Source organism: Sminthopsis crassicaudata, chromosome 1 (genome assembly GCF_048593235.1).
Source record: "Sminthopsis crassicaudata isolate SCR6 chromosome 1, ASM4859323v1, whole genome shotgun sequence".
NCBI classification, from domain to species: domain Eukaryota; kingdom Metazoa; phylum Chordata; class Mammalia; order Dasyuromorphia; family Dasyuridae; genus Sminthopsis; species Sminthopsis crassicaudata.
Window position 1 is genome coordinate 517796314 of NC_133617.1, and position 11531 is coordinate 517807844.

At 34.1% G+C, this 11531-nt stretch overlaps 1 protein-coding gene across 1 annotated transcript; it reads right to left on the reverse strand.

The window, feature by feature from the left end:
• Window positions 1-215: 215 nt before the first annotated feature.
• LOC141555153 (cryptic protein-like) lies at window positions 216-9062 on the reverse strand. Its single transcript, XM_074287810.1, has 6 exons — window positions 8745-9062; window positions 8414-8463; window positions 8124-8306; window positions 7150-7255; window positions 6955-7064; window positions 216-545 (listed from the first exon to the last, which is right to left on the reverse strand). The coding sequence occupies exons 1-6, from the start codon at window positions 8765-8767 to the stop codon at window positions 406-408; spliced, it is 612 nt and encodes a 203-aa protein (XP_074143911.1). The 5' UTR covers window positions 8768-9062; the 3' UTR covers window positions 216-405.
• Between the last annotated feature and the right edge of the window lie 2469 nt (window positions 9063-11531).

Below are 11531 nucleotides of genomic sequence, written 5' to 3' on the forward strand. Positions count from 1 at the left end.
AAAAATCTGTAGAAATGTGGGATATTGGTTTTACATCTTATATTTGGTAGTAGAGATTTGCTTAGTTATTTTTATTTTAATATATCTCAAGTGTGAAACTTTGTACACCCTAACATGTTCTAAAACTAATCATAAAGTTTAAAGAGAGGCTCTTCTTTTTCAAATAGGTTATATTTTATTAAAAATAATTAAAAAAAACTATTCATTTACCACCTCAGTAAATGAACCAAATAATAATTTATTATATACAATAAGGTTTAAGTTTTTCTACTCAAAGCAACATCATATCAAAACTAAAGTATTGTCTCTCAGAGTTTCTTACTCCTTGTTAAGATAAATGGTAAAAAGTCAAATGTCCCCAAAGTCAAAGGAAGGTGCTTCTTGTTTGATAAAACATCTCTCCATTCATCTCCTTAGGGCCAAAGATGAAACCTTTGGCAGAACTATCCATTGCAGGAGAAAGCAAGAAAAAGGCAGAAGAAAACACAGGCTATGTTGTAATCTTGGTCCTTTAGAGTGTAATTTCATAAATTCTTCTTTTGGGTCTGAAAAAAAAATCATTCAGAGAATAGAAGAGATAAATTTATTGAGTCCTTAGCCTCAAAGGAAATGAAATATGAAATGTTTTCAGGAGACTATGAAATGGAAATTCCCATACCACCACCTCCTCCCAAGCTCTTGAAGTTAAGGTTATCAGCTGGGAAGCTAATCAAAGACTATTCTCTGAGGAAAGAGGTGTGAATGGAGGCCACTGAGGATCATTTATGAAGCAACTGATAGCACTGGAAGGACCCCGACTATGTGAATCTCACTACAATCAAACTAAACAAAGAACCCAGACAAAGATACAGGGGAAAAGAAAGTCAACTGGTTTTTCACCCAAGGGGGTTAACTGTTAGAGGCAGGTCAGAGACTTAACTTCCTACTTCAAACTAGCAACTGAGACAACAGGAAGAAGCACATTATGTAAACCTGAAAAGAAAGCCAGCCTAGTTAGTAAGGAGCAACCTAGGTGGGGGTTCCCTGAATAACATTAATATTCTTTTCACTTGAGATAAAGGTAATGAGATTAATGTGGGGCTGTGAGATCTTAAAGGGAGAAAAAAAAGTGTTGTATTATTGGCTAGAGATTTAACAAGTCACATTCCTCCCCTCTTAACAAAAGAGAAAAGCCAGATATAGAATGGATGGTGGGGGACTTACTTCAAGTCACTGAGACATCAGTGACACAGTTATTAACAGGAATTAAGAGTGTTTTCTGGGAGTATTTATCTCCCCAAAGTTCAAAGTAGGGCCATGAATGTATAAAATATACATTCCTGTAAAGAGGGGAGTTTTATTATACCAAACAACTCTGATCTATCTTTCTCTAAAGCAGGGAGCAGGAGGTGATGAAGTGGGTGCTGGCTGTCCTATTCCAGAGCATCAGGAATAACTTGCCAGCTTTGCCATGAGAAATCAGATATTTACTTCTGGCTGCCATGTTGAGCATTGTTATAAGACTTAATTCTTTTTTTTTTTTTTTTTTTTTAATAGCTTTTTATTTACAAGATATATGCATGGGTAATTTTTCAGCATTGACAGTTGCAAAAGTTTTGTTCCAATTTTTCCCCTCCTTCCCCCACCTCCTCCCCCAAATGGCAGGTAGACCAATACATGTTAAATATGTTAAAGTATATATTAAATGCAATATATGTATACATGTCCATACAGTTATTTTGATGCACAAGAAGAATTGGACCTTGAAACAATGTACAACAAACCTGTGAAGGAAATCAAAAATGCAGGCAGATAAAAATAGAGGGATTGGGAATTCTATGTTGTGGTTCACACTCATTTCCCAGAGTTCTTTTGCTGGATGTAGCTGGTTCAGTTCATTACTGTTCTATTGGAATTGATTTGGTTCATCTCATTGTTGAAGAGGGCCACATCCATCAGAATTGATCATCATATAGTATTGTTGTTGAAGTATATAATGATCTCCTGATCCTGCTCATTTCACTCAACATCAGTTCATGTATTCTAGTCTCTCCAGGCCTTTCTGAAATCATCCTGCTGGTCATTTCTTACAGAACAATAATATTCCATTACCTTCATATACCACAATTTATTCAGCCATTCTCCAATTGATGGGCATCCACTCAGTTTCCAGTTCCTTGCCACTACAAACAGGGCTGCCACAAACATTCTTGCACATACGGGTCCCTTTCCCTTCTTTAAGATCTCTTTGGGATATAAGCCCAGTAGCAGCACTGCTGGGTGAAAGGCTATGCACAGTTTGATAACTTTTTGAACGTAGTTCCAAATCGCTCTCCAGAATGGCTGGATGTATTCACACTTTGTAAGTCTTAATTCTTAAGAATGCAAAAGTCCAAGTAATTTATTATATGCTGCTTTGTCAGATCATAAACAAGAATGTATTATTACATATCTTTCCATGATCCCAAGCTGAAAATGCAGCACTCAGGATTCTAGATTAGAATGAGGTAAGAGACTATGAAACAATCTCATATATACAAAATACCTAGTTTGTTATTCTTATTTTTACTCCTGACATAGGTATTAGACACCAATTTAGTTTTAAGACACTTAGGTTGGGGACAGAAACTATTATTCCCATTTCCCTCTGGGAAGAAAAAAAAAGAGAATATTTGCCAGACATCACCAAGTGATGTGGAGCCATAACTGATCTATCTCCATCATTTCCATAAATAAGGATGAAAGAATGAATCAATCAAATAAAAACCACATGCCAAACACTTTCCAAATATTATCTCATTTTATGCAACAATACTGGGAGCTAGATGCCATTATTACCTTCATTTTACAGTTAAAGAAACTGAGGGAGAAGTTAAGTGATGCATCCAGAGTCACACAACTAGTAAAGGTCTGAGACTGGATTTGAATTCAGGACTTTCTGATTCCAGGTCCAGCACCCTTTCTACTATGCCATTGGATGCATAAAGATCAGTTCCAAGGCTAACTTGTCTATTCACTGCTGACAATATATGTAAAATAGGTTATAATCTAGTGTTGCAGATATGTGTAACATGTACATATGTATAAATGCAGAAAATTGATGATAGATAATTTGGAAGTGAAAATCTAAAAGGAATTATTTAAACTGAATTTTCAAGGAAAGCAGAAGTGAGGAGTGATTATATTCAAAATATGGGGTCTGACAGCGAAAAGGTACAGGGGAACAAGATAGAATACTGTATGTGGGGACAATTAAGAAGGCCAATTTGGCTGTAAGGTAATCTAGGTAAAAGTGAGTCAAAATTGGAATTTTCTATGACTAGAAAGATAAGGTGTGAAGGATTTTGAAAGCCAAAAAAAGAATTCATATTTAATCCTGTAAAATGAGGATTATCAGCCAAGAATTTTTCATATATGAGATTGTCTCATAGTCACTTGCTTCATTCTACTTAAAAGAGTCCATGGTGTTGCATTTTGACAGTTAAACCAATGGAAACCATTTAAACCATATGAAACTACTGGAATAAGGGAATGACATGGCTATATCTGCAGTTCAAGAAAATCTCTTTGGCAGTTATTTAGAAGATGCATTGAAAAAGAGAAAGAGTCTACATAAGGAGACTGATTAAGGAAGCAATTGTAGTATTCTAGGTGAGAAGTAAACAATCTCTGAATTAAAAGTGGAGGCCATGAGTGAAAAGGAGATAGATACAAATGATAATAAAAATACCCAATATTTAAGTAGTGCCTATAATGTACCACGCACTATGCTGAGCAGTTTATATTTATTATATGATTTCACCCTTTTAACAACTCTGAGAGGCTATTCTTATCCTCCTATTACAAATGGGAAAGTTAAGCGATTTGCTCAGAGTAATAGGAGGACACAGAGATTTTGAGCCTAGGCGACTCAAAATTATGGTGTTGCCTTCAATGGATTAGGCGAGTTAGGAAAAGGAATAAATATTGGGGGAAAGATAAGTTCTGTTTAGGATATCTAATTTTGTCAGATTGATAGTTGATGGTATTATTGGAGCTCAAGAGAGACTAGATCAGGATATAGAAAGTCATCAGCATGGAAGTGTTTGGCACATACTGGATTTTTAGTGATTCTTTCATCCTTATTTGTGGAAATGATGGAGATTAATCAGTTATGACTCCACATCACTGTGATTTCTGGCAAATATTCTCCTATGTCTTTTCCCAGAGGGAAATGGGAATAATAGTGTCTGTCCACAACCTAAGTAGTAATTGACTTCATAAGAACTGATATGGTCACCAGGAAAGCATATAACGGGAGAAGAAAATCCAGATCGGTGCTGTAAAGTGTGTCCACAATTAGGGAGCATGGTATGGATGAGGATCCAGCAAAGGAGATTGAAAAATGGTCAGACATATGACATCCTATATTTATGAAGTGAAACAGACCTGATATTTTCTAGTCCAGGGGTTAACAAACTATGGGCTATCTAGCTATTTTTGTAAGGCCCTTGTTTAAAAATGTAAAAACCATCCTCAGCCTGAAAGAAAGAAATAGGGAGGACCAGGTTTGGTCTGTGGAAAGAAATTTGCTCACATTTGGGAAAAAGAAGGCCAATAGAGGTAAATACTTGGCTCAAGGTCACAGGGGAAATGAAGTTGATCCTCTGACTCCTAATCTCCTGATTTTTCTCCTACTGTGACAAGTCATGTTTCTAGAAAATAAATTAAATTATTTACCCATTGCTACAAAGCTCCTTGAGTACCAGGTTATGACCTTATGTCTTCTTAACTCCATCACTAGTAATTTTTTTTCTTCTTTGTCATATTTTGTATCTCTACAAATTTCAATTTAGATATAAGCTATCTGGAATGGAGTGTCTATATTTTTATACTGACGCACTTAAGTTTGTGTGTGTACACACACACACATATAACACATACCTATGGTAAATGATTTATCATTGTGACATGTTGATGACAATATGTTAAAGTACTTTGATCTTAATAAAACACCTTTTTCACAAGACATAGAGAGGTAGATTGGTCAACTCTTATTCTGCCCATTTTTAAGTTGAAGAAAATAGCTGAAGTTAAATGATTTATTCAGTCACATATCTAGCAAATGAGAGGATTAAAGAAACAACATTGACTCTAGAAGTCTGATTATCTTTTGATACTTAGTAATAATAGTTAATTTTTATAATAGTTTATCTTTTAAGGGGCAGCTAGGTGGTTCAGTGGATAGTGTACTGGGCCTGGGGCTAAGAAGACTTATCTTCCTAAATTCAAATAGGGCCTCAGAGACTTATTAGATATGTGATCCTAGGCAAGCCACTTAAAATGAACTAGATAAGGAAATGGCAAACCACTTCAGTATCTTTGCCAAGAAAAACTCAATGAAGTCATGAAGATTTGGACTCAACTGAAATGAGCAACAAGATTTGAAAGATACTTACAAATACATTTTCACAAAGACCCTGGTATGTATTATTAGCTTCAATTTACAAATGAGGAAGTTAAAGTAAACAGTAGTTAAAAGATTTGTGCAGGATCTAACCTGAGCCTAAGTTTGAACTCAAGAGCTTCCTGATTCTACACCCATTGTTTTATTCACTGTGCCATCTAACTCCTTCTGACCTCTGTGATCTTGAACAAATTGCTTAACTTCCCTGGGCCTCAGTTTCCACATCTGTAAAATGAGGAGTTGGTCTAGTTGGCTTTTGAGCTTCATTCTATGTCTAGATTTATGCTGCTATCCTTGAATTCAAATCTCCCAAATTTATTTTTATGGATCTTTCTTTCCTTTATATTGTGTTTACCTCTTCTAGTTGACAAATGCTATAGTTGTCCATTCCAAGGAAGAATATAAAGATAAGTGTCCCTCATGTAAAAAAAGAACCAGACTTGAACCAAGATCTCTGATGTATAACCCAGCATGCTTTTGCTTTTTGCTATTATTATGCTGTAAAAATGATTTTGAGGAATTCAGATAAATCTGGGGCAGGAAGATTTGAATCCTTTTATAGATTGAAGAGAGTAGAATCAAGAGAATGATGTTTACAAAGATCAATGAAAAGTGACACAAAATTTAAAAAATATTAGAACTCTGATCAATGTCTATTCTTGCTTGCAGAGACCTGATCCTGAAACAGACTTTCCTTATTTGGTTGGAAGAGAAATGGTGACAAGGTCAATGTGCAAATTTCTTTTGCTGAATTGCACTTTTTTTTTGTTACAGAGAAAGATTCTGTTGGGGACAAGGGAAGTATTGGGAAGGGATGTTAATCTTTAAAAAAATCAATAAGACATCAGGAAAAAAAAGATAATGAAAAGTTGTAAGTTCCGTTAGTATTCCACATCTCTGTGGACTCTGATAGCTCACAAAATGATGGCTTCTTCAGTTCTCAAGAAGTCTACATCTTACCTTTAATAATAGGAGAAGAGGAGTGTTCTGCTCAGTGTGTTTCTAGTAGGGATTGAATATGGGCATAGAAAAACTTCTACCACAGCAGGTCTGCACTTTCCCTGCAAATTAGTTTTAGAGGATTGAATGGCTTATCTAGAACATTGAAATGTTAAATGGTTCCCATGACTGGTGTTACACACTAGTATGGGGCAGATATCATCAGCTCTCTATAATCTATACTGTGCTTTTCTCAAAATAATAGACTATTCTTACATTTTTTATTATTGTTATTCAGTTGTTTCAAGTGATATTCGATTCTATTACCTTATTTTGGTTTTTCTTGTCAAAAATAATGCAGTGGTTTGCAATTTCATTCTCATTTAACTTCTCTAAACTTCAGTTTCAATATCTGTAAAATGGGGACAATAGGTATTTATTTAATTTGTTAAATTGAAATAAAAAAAGGTCAGCCTTAGTCCTTTAGCCTAAGAACTAAGTACTTAACATGACTAAATGCAGCATTAATACTTCCCATATTTATACTTGTATGCAGTTCATTACTTAAAAAAAATAAAAGTTCTTCTTACCACAGTTGTTTAATGTTGTATCTCTGAAACAGTGAAGCTTCCCATAGATGCATCTACAGAGGTAGCAGTCTTTGTAGACCCAGTCACCATGGGCAAAGACACCACAGTTACTATAAAGGACAAAGTCAAGGATTTATTTGGGGACAGAAAAATCCAATTCCTCTTTAGCTGAGAAGATATAAATTACCTTCTTACCTTTTTCGTTCATCATGTTCACAGTATCTCCCAACAAAGTACATTGGACAGACACAAAAACTGCCAAGGATACAGGTCCCTCCATTTTGACAGCAGTGTTTGGTACCTGTGAGAATGCAGTCACCAATGATTCTTCCTAGCAAATAAGCACACTTCCAAACTCACCCCCCTTTCACTCACACCTTCCCTTTTCTTCCCCTCCTAAAATTCTAAGGGATCTAAAACAAGTCTAATTTTATTGTCCTCAAAAGCAATAAAATTAGCTGCCAGTTAAGAGTGTTTGCTCAGTTAAGCCTAGTTTGTTTATATAAGGATTAAAACAAACTACTAGGAACCCCCAGCTAGTCAAAAAGGGAGTCCAGACAATTCAAAAGGGAAAACATTGAATTTTCAACTTCTATTTAAAAAACAAAACACCCGTCTCCCTCTCCCCCCCAAAAAAAGGGAAAAAACACAACCAAGAAACAAAAACCTAATTGTGATTTCAATTCCTACTTTTAATCATTAAACAAGGAGTTTCCTAGCAGAGACCACACAAGTATTTTAATTGACCAAAGCCATTAAGAAAAAAAAAAAAGAGAGAGAGAGAGCAGGTTCCCCTCACTCTGTCAGTTTGAAGTTTATAACTGATTACAGCAGAGTCTCTCACTTGAAAGTTGGTGATAAGCAGAGCCGGAATCTTCCTTTATCTTTCTTTTAGTTGTTTGTTTTAATTACATTTTAATCACACAGACTAGCCTGGCAGGCTGAAAATGCCCATTTAAAGGCAAATGACAAGTTTTGCCAAGAAATTGTTAATGTCATTTTAAAAAAAGTAGGTTGAATAATTAAAACTACAGTTTGAGGAATGTTTCCACAAGAGCTTCTTTTTCAATTTTTTTTTTTACTGTATTTGTATTTGAAATCTCTCCTCAGGTCCTAAAATTTTCTCTTAAAACAGACCCAATGAATTTTCATATTGCATAGTTCCTTACCATCTTTAAATCCAACAAAAGGTATAAATGGCCCAGAATGGAGCTGTTTGGGGCTCTCAGAACTCCTGTTCAGATTTCTGATGATATTCAAAGTAGTAGGGTGATTTAGGGGTTGTTGCCTTTGAGCTGTTGTAGTGATGTGTACTCCTCCATTGCTTCCGAGTTTCTCTTTTTGATCAAAACCTTTTTTTAAAAGTCAGAGAAATAAAGTAATGATGACAGATAAAAAGCAAATATTTTCAAAATGTATAATAAAAAACATAAGAGATTATCAATAGATTACTTCTTACCATTTCCCAAATGGATAACCTTTAAGACCAAAGTGACAGCAAAAAGAAGCCTGAAAATAAAAACAAACTTTCTATTAAATGAAAGACTTTGTAAAAGATAAAATAAATGAGCAAATGATAATTGGTCCTTCATAAAATCTATTTTTTATAGACAATATACTTAGACCACTTTATCATTTGCAGACTGATTAATGTTGAATTACCTCAAAAATTCATGAAAAGTTTATGAAAGAAGGGAGAAAATGCATTTTTATTAATCAGGAGTAAGATTCATTGATGTACAATAGCTTATTCTTGTGTTCTTCAAGGCCTATATGATATCTGTTCTTACCTGACATGATCTGTCCAGACCATTTTCTCAAGGCTACTGCTAGAGTGTGATTCTCTGCTTCTGTCTCAGTTTCTGCCTCTCTTTTCAGTAAGTTGGCTGGAATTAGGTTTCCAAGGTGAAGTTTCCAAAAGGTTTTCACCCTCAAGCTGTTCTTGCATGTGAAGGCATCTTCTTTACTCCATTCTGTGGGGCTTCTGTATCCAGAAACACATGAGAATCTACAAATCTACCACAGGCACCCAAGAAACTTAATGCTTTCTGCCTACACCATAAAGACATATGTTAGATTATCCCTATAATCCGTAGCTTTCAGCTCTTTAGATGAGGTACAGAGTCTGATAGGCAGTGATCATCACAGTCCATCTCCCTCCCCCTAAACAACACAAAGCTTGTAGGAGGTGGGGCAAATATCTGATAGGCCCATCCATGTTCAGCTTTTTCACATAATAGTATTTACAAGTCAGACTACATTAAGCAATCCTAAATTTAAAAAAAAAAAAAAGAAAGAAAGAAAGTAGAAACTTGTAAAGGAAAAATTTTAAATATGGTATTAATTTCAGATTATACAAAGTAATTTATTTAAAAGAAAGTAAAAACTGTCAATGGAAAAATTTAATATATAGTATTAACAAGTCAGACAACAATAACAAATTTTTTTTAAAAAGAAAGAAAAAACTAGCAAAGAAAATTCTTAACACATAGCATATTAAACTCTAAAAAGGAAAGATAAACTGTCCTTGAAAATTCTTAAAACATATATATATATATATATATATATATACACACACACACACACACACACACACACACACACACACACACACAGGAAAGAAAAAGTCTGATGAATTAGATTTAGTCCAGCCATCTGGGCTGCTTGATTTAGGCAAATAACTTCACCTCTTAGATCCTTTTTCTCATTTGCAAAAATATATTTGAATTGCTTACCTTTCATTATAGTAAGGAAGATGCTTTGCTAATATTAAAGTGTTGTATAAATGCAGGCTTTTTTATTCCCATCCTTAAAATAATAATGTTGAAATAGTCACTAGAATTTATTAGAAGAATGTGGAAGAATAATTTGCTTATTACATATTATGTCTTGCCAAATACTTGTGGATTTAATTTTTTTTCTCTGAAAAGACTAAAAAGAGAAAGAAAATGTTGCTTCAAGTAAAAGTTAACTTCTCTACTTAAGTTAAAGTTATGTGTGTGTTTACATACCATTTTGTATGAAAAGCTTTTAAAAAATATACCCATTTTGATCTTCCCATCAACATCACTAAAATAAGATTTGTGTGTTTGATAGAAGTATTATTATATACATGGGGTGTGTGACAAAGCTACTTCTAGATTCTCTAGTCAGAGATGTGCTTGAGTCAGCTTTTATTGGCTCAAGAGAGCTGATTATTAAACGTTCAATGTGTGTATTAACACTTCAGAAATTGTTAAATAAAAAACACATCAGGGCTTGATTTATTGTTTCATTAATTGTCTAAGAAAGTGGGAAAAGTGTTAATGCATTAAATTTTAAAATATTTTGAGTACACTCCCCAGAGAGGCAGTTGTTAGGCATTTTACCAGCATACCCTTAGAGATTCTTGTATTCACCAGTGAAATACAACACTTTAAAATATATATGTAATTATCTACACATGTCATTATTTATTTACCTATAGTTAAAATAATCTTATGCTTGAATGAGAAGACAGTTCATTCCAGTAGAATTCTTTTAACTCTAAAGAAGGAGGAGCAGAGAGGTAGGAAAATAAAGTTGAGAATTTAAAAAAGATGCTTGCTATTAAAAGCAACGTAACAAGCTTCTCAATTCCACCTCCAGGATTTTAGTGAAGTTGTGAAGAGTAAAAAGAACCTAGCACCTCAGAGTTCTCAGGAAAGTATTAAATCCTATGCAAATGCAAGGTATTATTATTCAGTCAATTTTATTTCTCTTGTGGCCTTGGGCTTGAATTTCTAAAGATTGAAGGGGGATTCTTTGTTGTGTTTAATGACTGAAGAACAAGGCAGAATTAACCTCAAATAAACTAAAACTTCCAAGTATCAAATCCAAGGTTTTTTTTTTTTTTTTTTTTTTTTTTTTTTTTGTTTTTTGTTTTGTTTGTTTTTTGTTTTTTTTAATAGCTTTTTACTTTCAAACTATATGCAAAGATAGTTTTCAATATTCATCCTTGCAATACCTTGTGTTCCAAATTTTTCCTCCTTCTCCCTTTGACAGCAAGTAATTCAAAGTACGTTAAACATGTGCAATTCTTCTTTGCATATTTCCACATTTCTCATGCTGCAAAAGAAAATCAGATCAAAAGTGAAAAAAAAATGAGAAAGAAAACAGATGCAAGCAAACAACAAAAATAGATGAAAATATTACATTGTGATCCACATTCAGTCCCGACAATTTTTTTTTCTGGATGCAGATGGCTTTTTCTATCACAAGTGTATGGCACTGACTTGAATCACCTTATTGTTGAAATGAGCCACATGCATCTGAGTGGATCATCACATAATCTTATTGTTGTGTACAATGTTCTCTAGGTTCTATTCACTTCACTTACTATCAATTCATATTAAATCTCTCCTTCCTGAAATAATCTTGCTGATTGTTTCTTATGGAACAATAATATTCTGTAACATCCATATACCATAACTTATTTAACTATTCTCTAACTGATGGGCATCCACTCAGTTTCCAATTCCTTGAAACTACAAAAAGGAATGCTACTAACATTTTTGCACATATGGGTCCCTTTCCTTCCTTTATGATCTCTGGGATAC